This window comes from Delphinus delphis, chromosome 4, assembly GCF_949987515.2.
Source record: "Delphinus delphis chromosome 4, mDelDel1.2, whole genome shotgun sequence".
NCBI lineage: Eukaryota > Metazoa > Chordata > Mammalia > Artiodactyla > Delphinidae > Delphinus > Delphinus delphis.
The window spans coordinates 81,227,743-81,244,690 of NC_082686.1; the positions used below are offsets into that span (position 1 = coordinate 81,227,743).

The window sequence follows — 16,948 nt, forward strand, 5'->3', positions numbered from 1 at the left end:
ACTGCCATCTTGGTGATAGCTCAAGGCAGGGCTACCTGTGTTATACTTTAACTCGCTTTTGGGGTTTTAGGGGACAACTTTAAAAGCAGTCCTCTAAAGGGAAACAGAAGCTTTCAGGTTGGGGGCAAGGGACTTGTTTTTCTATCCTTCTGTGTTATTCCGCTGAAAACACATTGCAAATCGGAGAACAAGGGGCTAGTTATCCTACTGTGATTGAGTTTTGCTGTTGCCAGAGAACAAAGGCTAGATTGACACGAGATGAATGTTCCAGAGGGCTGGTCTCTCTTTTTGTTATCTTTTCCAGTCCCGTTTCTCTCCTGAAGGAGAGGGAATGGTACATCAGAACAGAGGCTGGACAAATCCTCCAATGTAAGTAATGTTCTTAGGAGGAAAGACTCCGTGTACTAAACAAAGAACTTCTAAATACTGACCCTTAACTCTTTTTAAAGGCAAAGATAATTCCAGAAGACGGGGAGTGGGATGGGGACGGGAGCGGGGGAGGTAAGTCACTAAGAAGGAGAAGCAGAAGAAAAGAAGGAAGAGATGTAGAAAAAAAAAAACATCATAAACACTTAACAGTAAGGAACAAACTCTGGGCCCAGGCATCAGTCTGGCAAGGTAGTTCATCATGAGTTACACCCTCACATTTCACAGCAGAGGCAAGGTGCCTGGGCCCAGGGCCTGAACCCCTGTCCAACACGAGTCATATTCTCAGAGCTGGAGCAATCCTCTGAGTTCATCTACGCCACCCAGTGCAGTAGTATCTCTGCACTAAATCTTTCTGCACAAATGCCTCTTGTGACAGGAGGCTCATTACCAGCAGCAGTATTCCTTTTGGGGCCACTCCAAACATTCCAAAGTTCTTCCGAACACGATACTGAGCTAAAAATCTGCCTCCCTGTGACTTCAACCAGTTCTGCCCTCTACCATTTGGGGTTCAAATGATATTTCCTGGTGGTTTCCTGAGCAACAAAGGCACTTGCTAAGTCGGCCACTTATGGGCTCTGGAGCCTGCCTGCCTTAGTGCTTATCCAGGTTCAGAAACCTACAAGCTGTGCAACTATTGGCAAGTTACTTAATCTCTCTGTGCCTCTGTTTCTTGTCTATAAAGTGCAGATATTAACAGTAGAGACCACTTCAGTTCTATTCTTATGAGGACTAGATGAGATAATCTGTAGAGAATTGTACCTGGCATGAACAGGTTATACATTAAGTAAACTTCAGCCGTTGAAATGGTACAATAGATGGTGGGCTCCTCCAGGACAAAGACTGGATCTTACTCATCTCTGTAACTTTTTTGCTGAGCACAGGGTTTGGCCGAGTATTGAGCACAAAATAAATGTTTACCGAATGGCTAAATAATTAATTGGCAAGAGCTTTACTCTGATGTAAATCCCTCTATGATCTGGTGTCTGTGACAATCTTCTCATAAAAACCCCTCCCTCAACTCCTCCCCTCCCCCCAACTAAGCTGCTATTTATTACTACTTAATCCAGAAATATCAGCTTTTCTTCCCAAGGTGGGATGGAGAGCCTTGGCTCAAGGCAAAGGTCATCCAAGTCACACTCCAGGCCTCAAGTTCAACCCCATGGAGGAAGTCGCTGTGAAGCATCCTGCACTGTTTCCCTATAGCCAGTGTGGTGATGCACCAGGGTTTCTGTGGCCCCATGGGCTGCAGGCCTGCCAGGCTGAGGCCTGAAGACAGATTGAAGCGAAGAGGAATTCAAAACCTCTTCTGGAGAAACTAGATCAGAGAGCAGGATGAGATGGGATGAGGTGGGGCAGGATGGGGGCAGACAAGCTGGGGAGGAGGAGGAGGACTGGGGAGCTAATCTGGGCCCTGAGTCTAGCCAGGGAGACAGCCCTCAGCAACACACTGGGAGCACAACTGGGCTAGGGCTGTACTCTAGCCGCCAAACAGAAATGGCACTACCTGGAGAGGCACTAAGGGAAAACTCCACTGGAGCTGGGGTAGGTAGCAAATTGCTCTCCTAGGAAATTAAATATCATGGAACTGCTTGTTAAAAGTTCAGAGCACTTTCCCACCCACCCGCTCATGCCCACCCCACTCTCTTGCAAAGTCTCATGCGTGGTCAGCACTGGGCCTCCAAACTCCCGGTTTCCTTTGGTGAATTCCAACATTTCTTGGCTATAAACGACAGACCAAGAACCCATAAGTGGAAGCAGAAAAGAAAGTGGGCAAATTTTTACTTAAATTTTTTTTCCCAGAAAGCCACACTGCATTCCCCATGGTGGCGGTGTGAGGCAGCCCCAGAGTTGCCTGGGGCTCCCTTTTCTAGGCGCACTCCCCTGATACTTGGCGTCTTTCTTCCCCACCGCCGGCACACGGGGGTGAACAGCAGGGCACACGAACAGAACGAGAACAGAAGAGCTCCCTCACAAGCCCCAGCATCCCGGGGGAGAGCACAGAGCTGCCCCACGGCCTTGCAGGAGGGGGCAGAGGGGGCGGAGAGGGGAGAGGACTGCTTATTTGTTTCCTGGAACACCCTGTTAAGAATCTCAGCAATTGCAGTTAGTGCCCGGTCGTTTGGCAAGCGGAGTAGCTTCTCGTCGTTCCCAGCTGCACGGGATCTAATTCGCAAACACACCATCTTGCATTCAACACTTAAATGGAAAACAGCAGCCCCGGGAGGGAGGCAGGCGATCTAACTCTGCAAGCCCGTTTCGGAGGGCTTTATGTTTCTATTTCTAGGTCTGCGGACTGGTTGGTGCAGTCCTCGGAGAGGATTTCTTTGAGCGCCGACCCTCCCTCATCTCGGATCCAAAACCCACTCTGGCGGTTATAAACCGCAATTAGACGTGGGGAGAAAACGGGATTTGGTTGGGCCTTGGCCGGCCAGTATAAAATAGTAACTAAAATCTGTTTGAGAGCTCAGATTTTAAAGGGAGATGCTGCTAATTCTTCCCCCACTGGAAACCTAGTTAAAGGAAATTAAGGCCTCTCTTAAAGGTAACTAAGATTAGAGCTCTTGGTTTCCGTTTTCTGTGTTTCTATGGGCCGAACGCCCAGGTCGGTCAGCGAGTTTCTCTCCGGGTGGAATGACGGATTCCTGTCGCCCGAATTCTAAAATGATAAATTCGCTTGGTGCTGCAGCTGCAAACGACTGGCGCCCAGCGGCCCAGTCCTGGCAGTGGTGTTGCTGGGGCGGGGGGGCGGGGAGAGAAGTAGGGGTGAATGGGGAAGGGAAAAGAGCCAAGCCTCGGTAAAAAGTTGGGAGAGCTGCAGGGAAGGAAGGAACTGCGGCTCCTCGACGCCCTCGGCCCCTTTAAGTTCTTCACTGACTCAGCTAAGCTTCCCCCTCAGGTCGCGTTTTTTATGAATGAAAAACGTCCTTACATTCATTATATAAACAAGCCTGTGCTGATTGGCCAATGGCCCCCGGTGCATAAATTATGTAAAACAGACCCCTGAGAGGTGGGGAAGGACGCGCTGTTGACCAATGGGAACCGGAGTTGATGGGGCGGCTTGGCTGGATTTGCCCGCAGACAGGGTAAACAAGAGGTGATGGACAGCCGCTGGAGCGGCCTCGGGCCAATGGGAATGCTACTGGGCTATAGCCGCGGGCCAATAGCAGAGGGCGGAGCGGCAGGCCGCTGGGGGCCGGGCCAGCGCTCCAGCCTGGTTGGCAGCTGCGGCGCAGAGTCCAGCGGCTGGTGCGCGGAGCGGTTCAACGTCCCCGTAGCGGTTCGGCCCAGCCATTAGCCTAGGCGCCCAGGCCCGGTGCGCGCGTGCGTGAGCGCGCCTGCGCCCCGGGGCCGCTGCAAGGGGAGGAGAGCCGCTGCCTCAGGTGAGGGGGCGTCGAGGAGACAAGGGGGCTTAGGAGGAGGTGTCCAGGAAGGGCCCAGCCGGCGAGAGTTCACTGGCTGATTCAGAATCCTCAGAGTCTGGGTGCACTTTCCATTGGGGTTGGGTCCCCTTCCCTCCCGAGGCTGACCACCCCCTCCTCCCGCGGCCAGGTCCGGTTCGGTTCCTGCGAGGCGTCGGGCGGGGGCGGCTAACGGTTCCGGAGCTAGCGGAGAGCGGGTTTCCGCACGTCGCGGGGGAGGCGAGCGGGAGCGCGAGGTGCGGAGGCTCCCGGGTGGAGATGGAGGGGCGGGGAGTTGCGGGCTTTAGTCTCTGGAGACCTGAGAGCCCCGAGGGGACTTGGAGGCTCGCGAGAAGAGGCACTCGGCAGATCTTTGCAGGGGGGAGGAGGGGGCTGAAGCAGCGTAGGGGGAATGTTTGAGAGTGATGCACCCCCACCCCAGCACCTGGAGGGGTTAAGTGACATAGGCATGTGCAGCCTCCGGGGTTGGGGGTCGGCCAGGAACTTATGAAGGCCTTGCAAGTTTCAGGATGTGGAAAGCGGACACCCAATCCCCCCACTCCCACCCCCAGCAGACTGAGGGCGTCAGGCTGCATGGCGATTCTCGAGAAATAGGAGAGCATCAGAACCGCGGCCTGGGGATGGTGGAAAAGAAAAAAAATGGGTGCGGAGGGCGGGGGATGGAGAGATGCTGGAGCCTCGCGCTGGATTTGGGATCTGACCGCATTTTCAGAGGGGAGGGGACCTCTGGGGGAGCCGAAATCCTGATTGTGGAGGGGTGCCAAAGAGAGATGTTTGGAAGGGTGTTTTTTTTGGGGGGGGACCGATTGGAGGCGGTTGGTAGCGCCTGGCGCCGCAGCTCGTTTTTATGAATGTGGGTGACTTTATGAATGAAGTGGGTTTCTTTCGTTGGCTCGACGCTCCCTGCGGCTTTTTTTTCTTTCCCTTTTTGTGAATGAAGCATTGAGCTTTCTTCCTAGGACGCTGGGGTGAGGGGCCTGCGTCGGAGGCTGGGCGAGCTTTGGGAGTGGGGGCGGGGGCGCATCTGAAGGAGTTTTCTTGAATGGAGAAGGCTGGGAATTGGGTGGAAGTGTGTCTTGTTTTGTGAATGGGGCCCAGTGAGAGGGATCCAGTTACAGCCTTTACCTGATGTGGCGGCCGCGGCTCTCTCTCATTCATAAAACCGGGCCCGCTGCGCGCCGCGGGGGAGGGGCCTCGATCGCGCCGCTGCGCTGTGTTAAAGTTTTTCCTGGGGGCCCCGGGAAGGGGGGGGGGCACAAAGGAAGTGGTTTAAACTCCTGGATGAACTCGAGCCTTCCCTTCAGGCTTTAAAAAAAATTACACTTTGAACACGATTTTTCTAGCCCTTGAACTGTGAGAGCTGCGTTAAAGATCCTTGATCCCTCTTTTGGGTTCGCTCCTTTCTTTCATTTAATTTTTTTAAAGGTATTTTTGCTCTTCATGGTGAAGTATTTTTGCAACGTATTTCATCGTGAGACTCTGAAAATATCTCCCTCTCCGATCTCCTACCCGTTGTCCCCGTCTCCCAATAGACATTTACAGAATTTCTCAGGCCACGATTTATTTTATCTGACAGATTTTTGAAGGCTGCAGAGAACTCATTTTCTTGCCCCTCGGCTCACTGCTGATGCGCCTCAGATTTTGTTTACCGTTTGGTGACATTTGGGAAAGAAGCTTTATTCTGAACGTTTTAGCGCTGTTTGGAAGGCACGCAGGCAGGCTAGCCGAAGTGTTTTTCTAGGAAGTTATGAAGTGTGCAGTTTTGTCCCTCTCCCTCTTTCTCTTTGACTTGGAAAATATCTTATTACTTGGACCAAAGTGATGAGAGGAGGCTGGCCGTGAAGGGTTTCCTCGTATCCTGCTAACTTACAAAAATTGGATATGTTTCACACAGTGTGCAAAACAAATTGGATGGAATTGCCCACTGAGAAAAAGTTCCCTATCTAAAATTTGTATACAAGTTAAAGAAAAGATTTATCCTGAAGTGTTTCGCATTGCTTAGAGCTGGGATGAGTGAAATGAATGTTTCCCCCATTTTGTTGACTTAACTGCGTTTTTGCTTGAAGAATAAAACAGTGTTCGGGAAAATGGCACTTTCCTAAAATTGTTAGTTTATGCCTCTCAAATCAGAAAAAGTTCCTCCTCTCCATTCTGACCCCCAGCCTCCCTTCCCAGCCCCAACACTTGACAGTGCTGAAACAAGTTTAATTTTATTTTTTGGTCATATTTGAGAAAAAATGATTTCATTATAATAAACTCATTTTTCTTTCCATGGATCTTTTGCTTTTAATGCTTTTTAAAGATCTGTGGTAGAGATGCATTTAAAATATGTGCAGTGGAATTTAGTTAACTTTATGCGTTCCTTTTCATAGCTACTTTATTCTTTAAGAAGTTGGAGATATCACAGACATCTCTGTAAGTTGCCACGGAGTCGGTGACATTTACAGACACTCCAGCTGTTTGGACAGAAGGTTTAAGTTTTAATAAAAAGCTGTGTGTGAAGTTAGGTATACCACTGATCGTTGTATTCCTGGAACTATTTTTAGTGTTTTACCACTGACCTACAAAATACTTTTAGAAACAGTATATATGTCAGATTCTTAATTGCAAATAATTTGGAATGCTTAAACCCAGTTTTTCTCCTTCCTGTCACTGTACTGTCAAAAATTAAATTATGTCTAAAAAAAAAAAAACCCTAACACTACAAACGCCCTGGGGAATATTCTTATGGAAAGAATCTTGAAATCGCCCTTTTTAATGAAAATACGGTCTTTTTTTTTTTTGGTAGGGGACAGGTAGTAGTAAACCTATAATTTTAATGATTAAATAAAAAGAGAGAGAAAAAGATTAAAAGACTGACTAGGTGAATGGATTTGGCACTAAGTGCACCATGAATCTTTGATGCCCTTAATCAAGCCCAGCATTAGTCTGTAAAGCTTACACCTTGAAGTGGGCTTTAATTACCTCAGAGAAAGGTAGTGATTTTGCACAGGCCCTAAAAGGACAAGCAATATAAAATTACTTCATTTCTCTTTCTTCCCCCCTCTCCGTTAAAATCTCCCAAATTCGTATTACAGGAGGACCCCTTTCCCCCCAGAAATTACTCAATGCTGAGACCTTCCAAAGTGACATTAGAGACATTGGAAGCACCATGGATGGTTTTTATGATCAACAAGTCCCTTTTATGGTCCCAGGGGTAAGTTTATGTGGCTTTTGGTTTGTTTTGTCTTCCCTCTTCGAACATGAGTCTTCTCCTTATTGGTTTATGGCACAACCCCCTTTGGACCCCTTTATTACACTTGAGTCTTCACTGTCTGTTGGCCTCTTTCAGAAATCTCGGTCAGAGGAGAGTAGAGGGCGGCCTGTGATTGACAGAAAGAGGAAGTTTTTGGACACAGATCTGGCTCATGATTCTGAAGGTAGTGAAGCTTTCCCCTCTGTTGTGGCTTGTTCACATGGCTCCCTGCAAAAGCTGCATGCAGCCAGCTCTTCCCTCTTCTCCCTAGCAGAAGAATTCTCCTCATTCTGGTGTCTTCTGTTTTCAATTCCAGAGTTGTTTCAGGATCTCAGTCAACTTCAAGAGGCTTGGTTAGCTGAAGGCAAGTTTCTTGGCTGTCCTATTTTCCACATAAAACATTTTATTGTGCTTTTTAATAAAACTTAAAGGTCTAAAATAAAAATCTCTTTTCCAGCACAAGTTCCTGATGACGAACAGTTTGTCCCAGATTTTCAGTCTGATAACTGTAAGTACCTTTCTGGTGGTGGCACATGTGTTCTGAAATTGTTTGGTCTTGGATCATCCAAGTCTAGAATACTCTTTACAGTTGTAGCCAGCATATTTGGACAGTGGAATGTGTTTGGTTTCTTTTAATAATTCAAAGTTAATCCCCCTCCGAATTTGTTTCATTCCTTATGGAAATTATTTCTAAAGTGCTTTTACTGTATTGCAGGTGAGATTTACTGAACATGATTTTATCTTAAAATGTCTTTTTGCCTAAGAATTTTGCAAGGCTTCAAGATCCAAATGATAAATTAATTGAAATATATAAGTTGTTGGACCGAACATCCATAAATCAGTCATCCTTTTACAGTGGTTTTTTGGGGTTTGTTTTATAAATTAAATCCTTGATGCAAATCATGAGCCTGACTTTTTTTTTCTTTTAAAGGTGCAGAAAATAGTTAATGGAAGATTCCAGTTAATTGTTGCTTCACCAAACATGTTGTCAATTTTGTTTCTAGTTCAAAGTTGACAAAAGGTGGTCACAGAGTGACCTGATTTGCACTTATTTTTCATGTAGTTGTCAGGACTTTATCATTCAGAGAAGAGTAAAAACTTTCTTAAAATGGTCTTTAAGTGCTCATATCACTGAGATAACAAATGCAGTGGGAGCTCAAAAGGCGGCTCTCGGTGCTGGCACAGGCACAGTTCGCATTACACTGATCTTTTGGGGCTGTCCTCAACAGGTCTGGGAGATTTTATGGTCCAGGAAGAGCTATCAAGGACAAAGCTGGCTGATGAAATTTGAGCAGCACAGGGCAGCTCTAGAGAGCATTAGTTACTGGCGAATGAGCAGGTTTAAGAGAGGCCTGGAGAAAAATGCTGCCTCTCTTGAGAGTTGCATCATAGAGAAATTCATGTCTTAGTCATAGTTTATAATAGCAAGCACCTGAGCCAGGCAAGGAATCGATTTCTCATTTTGCACCAACACATTCTTCCCAGCTTTGTTTTATCTCGTGTGTGTGTGTGTGTGTGTGTGTGTGTGTGTGTGTGTGTGTGTGTGGTGTGTAAAATGCCACTGGGAGAGAGCATATCTTTTGGTGTAAGTAAAAGTTGGGTGTTCTAAATCAATAAATGAAAGACCAGAGGTACCAGCTAATCTTTAATGATAGGCCTCGTATTCAAGGTACAGTGCTGGGAAACTTTGAAAGGGAACAAACTGTAACCCACAGATGCATGGTTACCTTTGCTTTGTCACAGCTTGCTGTGAATGTTTTCTATAGGAGAGTAAATGCGTGTTAATTATTGCCCTCTGATTGCTTTCAAGTGATTGGGAAGCTTGCCACTAAAAAGCTAAATAAAGATAACCTAAATTTTGTGTGTGTGTGTGTGTGTGTGTGTGTGTGTGTTTGCAAGATAAAAGACAGGATTTGTAATCCTGCTTTGCTCCGTGCTGACAATTTGGCCCAGCCTTTCCGGTTCTTGCTCAGAGCAGCATAAACTGCAGTCTGGGAGGTGGCTTTCTTGGCAGAGGTAATGCTTTTATGACACTTGTTTCTCTGTAACCCAAAAGAGTTAAAAAAGGAAGGTGAGATGACTGCATTCAGGTTGATTTCATGTGCTGAATCAAAGGTATATTCTTTAGAGAAAGATGTCAGCAAACAGGATTTATATTTGGAGAGATATTTATCTGCAGGAAGAAGCTAAAGTGAAGGAATCAATCAATGTGTTTTGGCTCCTTAGAAGTAATTCCTGCTCAGCAAATAGAATGTGCTACCTTCTTTAATTAAAGTGCCATACCTAAAATGGAGCTGCTTTGGGAGATGTTTCTGCTTTACCAAGTGTGATGTGTTTCTTACTTTGTTTGCTTTTTGCTTTAACTTCTTAAGGTTGAGCTTTTCTGTCTTTTAAGGATAAAGCAGATGGTTGAGTAGCCTCAAAAAGTCTCTTAATAATTCTTTCCCCCTCTCTGACTCTTATTTCTGGAGGTGGAGCTTCAAGAAGGATAGATTCAAATAGAGGTTAGGCAGGAACACAAATGTGGGGAGGTGTATCCTTGAGCCATTTATCCTTGCTGTTACATGTGTAACTGCTTTGACTGCAGTTGAGACAGGCAGTGTGGACTCCTGGGAGCTGGCAGAGCCCAGGGCTGGGCAGACTCTGAGTGCATCTCACAACCTCCTGCTGAGGATCAGCTTCCACTCCAGTCACCTTCTGGAAGAGCCCATGATTGTTCCAGGGGAGGGGGGGAAGCTCATTTAAATTTAATGAAATCTTATGAACTGGTTTGAATCACCCGATCAATGAACTATAAACCAAACTCACACTTGCTAGGTAAAGCAAACCTCTTCCCTAGGGTAGCAGAAACGTTTGTGTCTTCAAATATTCTTCTGTGGCCTGCCACAAGTAGTAGTCTACCTTTCCTGTTGCTGATGATTTAATTTTCCATCTTGTATGTGTGAGAGTTTTTGTGTGTGAGAGAGAGAGAAAAAGAAATACCAAGTAATGTGGGCAACGTTTTATTTTAGAACGTCAGGTTTGAAGATTATGGCTTACCTTTTTTTGATAAACACCACTGTAAGCTCAACTTCTAAAGAGATTATATTTTGTAAATTTTCTAGATTTGGGTTCCTATCCATAGGCATCCATCTATAAGTGTGATTTAAATAAATGAAACCACTGTTCTTATAAGTCTTATAGAAATGCCCAGCCTACTTCTGGTTGTATAGATTTCCCCTTATGTCACAAATTCAGACATTAGTAAAGTATCCCCCACCTGGAAACTCCTAAAGGTCACATTCAAGGGAATAGAAGGTTTAACCTATAGACATAGGGGTTCTGCCAATGCCATCCATTGTCCCTTGATCCTGATGAATAATCCTGAAGATCCCAGATTGTTTGAGCTAGAGGTCCCTTGTAGAGACGGTCTTGCCTAACCCTTTCATTTTACTTATGACAAGGTCCAGAGAGCTGGGGAGACTGACTAGTGATGGGGGGCAAGTGGGAGGGGTTAAGTGAAATGAGGGGGGAAAATGTATAAAATCATATCCTTGAAGAAGCTCTCACAAAGCTGCAGAGCCAGGGAGCACTGTCAACGCCCAGGGCTGCTCAGGGCTCTCCCTCATTATTTCAGATACCTGGAGCTGGCCCTCAAGAAGGCCTGGGAGAGTGCTGGCTGCCCAGTCTAATAACCCACAGTTCTCTTCATTCTACAATCCCAAGAAACCAATTCAATATCTTGGTGCTTTGAGTTTTTTCATGTAGGATTTGGAAGAAAGAGAAATTATAAAACAGAAAAATTATGAAACAGACATGTTTCCTAGAAGACATTAGTGTGTATACAGATAAAACTATGAATATATGTCCTGTATATTATGAATGTGTGTGTAGCTACCTGTGCCTTAACACACAGAACTACCAAACCACACAATCTGGGTCAGTAGATAGATGTGTACTACACATTTTTACTACACGTTTTCACAGAATTAGCTGCAAATCAAAACCATGGATAAGAATGGAACTCAGAGTGCTTAGATTTGGGGTAGGGGTGGGTAGTCGACATTCATTTTTCTGAGCTGACTGTTTGGGCACCTTAGGGTAATTACTAGATTTTAGCATATATAAATGCGTTTTTTTTTTTAATGCAGATTTCAGTTCTGATTTTTAAAAATCTCATTTGTTTGAATTGTGACTGTTTTATCTGTCGGCATTTTGAATAACTAAACTATTTTATGCTGGGGAGAAGGTGTGGTAAAATCTTATTTTAAAAGATGGTCTCTGCACCAAATATAATTTGAAGAATTGTTTTAAAATCTGAATGACCTTATTTTCCCCTGGAAGTGTTCTTTTTAGATCTGTGCTTCAAAAAGAATGGACCGACTGGAGGAAGTAAGGGTAATTTCCTAAGGACTGGCTAATTAACTGATAAAAATCGACATTTCATAAATACATTGCAATAGATGACTGGGGAAATAGGATTAACTGTTATGGCAGCCCTTGAGCCTAAAATACATTGATCTTAATCCTGTTTCTATGCGATATTATTCATCTGTTTTTGTTTGTTTGTTTGTTTGTTTACTGCATAGGAGGTTGATATGGTAGAGGGAGTGCCTTCCTTTGGGAGAGGGCACATGATTTTGGCCCCAGACATGATGTAGCAAAACTGTACATTTACTTGCTCTGTGTCCTTGGGCCATTTCTACATGAAAGGAGCATCCTAAAGTCTTTTTGTTATAAAAGGTAGGAGAGAAAACAGTAGGCACTTTAAAAATAAGAGGCTTGAGGGAATCAAGACTATCATTTTATCCTTATCCAGAGCCGGTAGCTCTGAAGGTAGGGAGAAGAAACAAGCGTGCTAAAGCAAGAGGATGAAAACTGGAGGTTATTTGACTCCAAGTTTTACAAACTTTTCAAAGTCTTTGTTATCTATCCCACTCACCACCTTACCACTGAGAAGGGACTAAATGATTTGAAATCCTTCCTGTTTTGATAGCCTCCAAGATCCCTAAGATGCTGGACTCGTAAGGACCCAAGACCTAGTGTTCCCACTTATCAAACAGAGCCATATGTTTACACGAAATCTCTTTTCATCTGACTTTAATTCAGTTAGGCTTATTAAAAACAATAGATTTTTTTTCTCTTCCTCTTCTATGTCTCTCAGCTCTCAGTCCTCTAATAAAACCCAGTATCCTTTCCAATCATTTGTGTTTGGCGCAAAAGACTTGGAATGGGGAATTATTCTGCGTCTGCCGGGCAGATCACTTTTGTAGATTCCAGAGGTAACAAAATCCCGGCATCAGTCAAGAAATTAGTCTATCCCCTGTTTTTCAGCGTTCTTCGGCTTTATAAGATGAAGACATGGGTAGACTGGTGAAGCTGAGGATTTGTACTGTCTGCCATTTCAACCATCTAGTAGTATCATTGTTTTAATTTCAATCCTAGAAAAAAATATTACCTGGTGGGGTGTGTAATTCTCTACCCAGAGACTCTTCCCTCCACGTGTTTCTGCAGTTTTCATGGTGGTAAAGCACATCCGGGCCCAGAGGCTGACAGCCCCCTCTCGGGCACATGGCTGCCCTTGAGGCAGCTTGGGCCCCATCTGTGCCCTGGCACACAGTGCTTCTCCGCTTGGAATCCAGGGAGCTCAGAGTCTTGTCATGTTGCAGCTCCCAGCTCTTGGACAAGTGCCAGGCATGTTGATGCCAGTACCGGATTAGGTTTCTTTTTTAAAAATTCATTTTGTGAACTCATCAAGCTCATTTAACAGAGGCTTTGGTCGTCAGTTTCTATCATTGTCCCATCCCTCTAAGAGGCTCAGCTTAAAATAAAGGAGAGACAAGACACTAAGCCCCGAGTGTGTCAGTGGGTGGATGCCCGCACAGGGTGTGTGTGTGTGTGTGTGTGTGTGTCATCACAAGGTAAGTACACCTTTGGGCTTGGCAGGTAAATGACAGATGTTAGCAACTCAGATGTTAGAGCCGCCTCATGAAGGAGGCTCCCCTGCCTAACAGAAAGAAACATCTAGAGGCAAGTTGCAGCCAAGGGTGAAGATTCCAGGGAGCAGGATAAGGTCTAGCTGTTAAAAGGCCAGGAGTTTGAGTCCGATCTGCAGAGCACTCCAGGCATTGAATGGAGAGTCTGTAGTTAGAAAGATGCAGAGAAGTGCTTCTGGTGTCACTATCTGAGTTCACTGGCTGTGGGAATGGGGGCAGGCAGTGAGAAGAAGTCCACATAAGACATTTGAAAATAGTCCAATATGTTTTGAAAAAGAAGGAAAACCCATGTGCTAAAATTTATCTTTCCTAAAGTAGTATATTCTTCCTTGAAATAAAGTCTAGTTGTCACACTGACTTCATAAGATCTCCCTTAGGGTGATATTGAAGGCCTGAGAAGAATAGAAACCCAACCAGTTTTTAGCCTTGTACTTTGCGTTGTCCTTGGAGTAGATTTCACTCCCACCCCCGCCCCCAGATCTCCTGCCCTTCTCTTTTGATGTCTCCTGAGCATGCCCGGTGGGTATTATAAACTTTTCAGGCCGGATGCAAAGCCAGGAAAAGGAACTGTGAAACTGTTCATAATAGGTAGCTCGACCCCTCCCCCTCTGCAGCCAGAATCTAGTAGTGAGTGTCTCCAGAGACCCACTCCCTTGGGGAGGAAGCCAGGTGGCTCCCGATACAGCTATTGGCAATGAATGGAAAAGCAAGGAGTCTGGAAAGGCTGGCTTCCATAGGGAGCTGTCCTCTAATGCAAACCAGTTCGTCCCTGAGGGCAGGAGAAATACCGCTGAAGTCTGTTTCTCTCAGCTGGTAGCTACAGAGTCTGAAGTGGGCCGCACAAGACAGATTTCTTTTGCCAGAGGGCACTTGCCGACCTCACTTGGAGCTGACTTGCACACCCCTGCGGATTTCAGCCAGCGTCTTGGCCATCTGAATCTTAGGGAGTGCAGAGCACGCCTGCAGGGTCTGAATTTCTTACATAAACACAGCGCGCTGGGCGAGCAAGCGTCCCTGCGGCGACAGCTGGTCTCTGCTCCGTCGGCCCCAGCGAGCTGAGCGGCTGAGTCCCCCCCACCCCCACCCCGGCCTGAATGGAGCATTCCAAATTGGTTGTGAATGGAGGGCCGGGCTCCCTTGCAGACTTTTTCAATGAATAACCAGACCCCATTGTGCAGGCTGTGGAAAAACAACCAACTCAAACAACACTGGGACTGTTAGAAATATGCTGGTGATTGGCAGTTTGGAGAACCTCCAAAATTAGTTTCCTTTGGCTTCCCTGTTGCTCCCTGTTCTCCAAGCCTGGGCTTAATGGGGTTTGAGTTTTCTTTTAAGTGCTGACTTTAACCCTCCAACTGCCAGACTGGGGGCCTGGGCTTAGGCAAAGGGCTGCTACTGACCCATGGGCCCGCCACCCCCCTTTCTTTGTCTCCCATTTTAGACTGTAGCTGTCTAAAGGGAGTGATAATAGGAGAGGGTGGTTTAGCTTCCCTGGAGAGAGAGGTGTTGAGGCTTGATCTGAGGATATTACCCTTTTATCTCTTGGTTCCCGTGGGGCTGTGGCTTTATCTCCCCACTGAAGAGTCCTGCCTCCTCTTCTACTCCAGTCTTTACTCCAGGCCTGAAGAACGGGTGTTTTTCTGCTATAGCACTTCTACTTAAGATTTTAACATGGGAGGGACCTAGCTGTAATTTCTCGACTCCTTGGCTTTCTCTCTCCCGTTTAATTTCCCACTGTGGTCAGATATCTGTCATTTTAAAATGACCCTTCCTCAGCTATGGGGGAGCCTCACTATGGCAGCAACCCTCCCATGGGGTACTCATCAAATGCCTTTTCTCCTCAACATCCCAGGAAGTACCAGAAAGAACCCAGCCTATGAGGAACCCCAACACCAGAGTGGCCTCCTCACCCCCAAACTTGGCCAGGTTCTAGGGGTACACTTGCCTCAGTATCGCCCACCCGAAACATCTTCCAGCCTCTTGGCTAACAGCTCACAGACATACCCCCGCTCCTCCCCCACCTCAAAGGGCTGTGTGGGCTAGACCAGGGCTGTATGATAAGCATAAAAAGGACAATCCGTTAAAAAAACAAAACTTAATAGTAATGATCCGGTGCCATTTCCTCAGGGTTTTAAATTAAGAGTTCTTCTCCTCACTACCTAACAAGGCTGTTTGCATTTGTGCTTTTGCTGTAAGGATTTTTTTTTTCCTGTAATGTTTCCCTTGCTGTAAATTGGTCTTGCAAGGGTGTCTTCTCTTCCCTATTAAAAAAAGAACAGGCCTGGGCAGATTGTCCTTTTGTGAGAGAGTTTGAAACCTCTCAGGAGGTAACCCTAGATATGGGCTGTGTAAGAGGATGCTGGTACTTGTGCTTCTCCAGAGGGGCTGAGGAGGACTTAGCTTACATAAACACTTCTCAGCTGAGTGCCTGGAAATGCTTTGTAATTGCCTGAAAGGGCACTTAAGGAGGGTCTTTTATACTTTTCCCATAGAAAAGGTAGAATAGAAGAGGGGGGATGTCTCTTTTACTTGGCTGCCCACAGTAAAGATCAGATCCTGGAAGTCCTACCCCAAGTTTCCTAATCTGAATTTTAATAGAGAATAATTCAGTAGGGATAATGTCACTGTGCTGAGGGTACCTCAGCAGAGTCAGAACATTTCTGCTTCTCCTCAGCTTCGTTCTCTTTCCTTTCCTTCCCCACCAGCCTGGGATCTTATTTCTTGGGGAATAAAGAGAAAACAGCAGCGTAGGGCTTTAATGTATTCTGTATTTTGACATATTAAACAAGGTCCCTGCTTTCCAATTTCCATTCCTGTCGAAACAAGAAGCAAACAGTTTCTCTTAGGCTCTAAGTGTGTCCAAAAGCAGAGAACCCCTGTCATGTGTTTCTTCACGTCTGCCTGAGCAGTAGCATGGGGCTCTGTGCGCAGCCGACACTTGGGGAGTGTGTTTTGCACACCACGGCTCTCTGTTCTGTTCCCTCCCCGCCCTGTTGCTCAGCAGGCCCCAACGCCAGCCTCCAGCCTGCAGGGAAGTAAGTTTGTAACATGAGTTCTGAAAGCCCCTGGGATGACCTTAGTGATAGATAGAAAAATACTAGCTAGGGCTATTTCTCATTTTCTGATTCCTCTCTTAAACACACACACTAGCCAGGTCTTCCCAGGCTGCATCTAGACTTTGTGTGGCTAATGCTGTTCCCCAGTAAAACTGTATGTGTGAGGGGACAAGTCACAGTTTAGGTACCCTTGACACACTTGGTGCGTTTCTGCTCTTAGGAGTGTTGGGGTTATAAATAGAAGGGAATGGTTCTCTCCTACGAGAAGCCTATTTCTCTAGGGTTTGAGTTTTCTCCCGTCAGACTTTTAAGATGAACTTTAAACTTGAAGGTAAAATTTTCCATCGTGATTAAATCCCACTTCAAATATTGTTGATGCCTTAATGCCAGTTTAGATGAAAATCAAATAAACTGGGAATAAATTATAGAAGGGGTGTAAGGTTCGGTCTTGCATTTTTTTCCATTCAGGAGGAATGCGCTGTTTCCCCCTTTCCTGATGGTGTGTTCCGCTGTGAGCAGCCCTTCGTGGTAGAATTTGCTGTGGCTGACGGAAAGCCCACAGTGGGGGGAGCCAGCCTTTCACCTCTAACCGAACCCGAGTTGGGAGAACAGGGCTCTATTTAGGCCTCTCTCTCAATGGTAAAAGTTAAGCAAATAAGTTGTCTATCATATTAGTTTCTCTGTGGCCTAGAGTTTTGGGATGTGACACTGATGCAATTAGAAATATTCGTTCTGTATAAAATATTTTCATGGCAGAGCCCCGTATTATAATACACAAGCCCTACCTCAGTCAGAGTTGGGCCAGATCTTTTCTAAGCTCCTTTTTCTCCCTTT

The 16,948-nt window shown here is 45.9% G+C and overlaps 1 protein-coding gene across 2 annotated transcripts in view; it reads left to right on the forward strand.

Moving 5' to 3' along the window:
• Positions 1 to 3,672: 3,672 nt before the first annotated feature.
• ETV5 (ETS variant transcription factor 5) overlaps positions 3,673 to 16,948 on the forward strand; it is a 56,257-nt gene continuing 42,981 nt past the window's right edge. The window contains exons 1-5 of one of the 2 annotated variants that reach the window (XM_060010986.1): positions 3,673 to 3,809; positions 6,926 to 7,044; positions 7,180 to 7,267; positions 7,400 to 7,447; positions 7,541 to 7,591. In XM_060010986.1, coding sequence (XP_059866969.1) covers positions 7,000 to 7,044; positions 7,180 to 7,267; positions 7,400 to 7,447; positions 7,541 to 7,591 — 232 coding nt within the window. In that variant the 5' untranslated portion in view covers positions 3,673 to 3,809; positions 6,926 to 6,999. Of the gene's footprint in view, positions 3,810 to 3,897; positions 4,085 to 6,925; positions 7,045 to 7,179; positions 7,268 to 7,399; positions 7,448 to 7,540; positions 7,592 to 16,948 lie in introns of those variants that run through there. The other variant, XM_060010985.1, reaches the window with a different exon arrangement.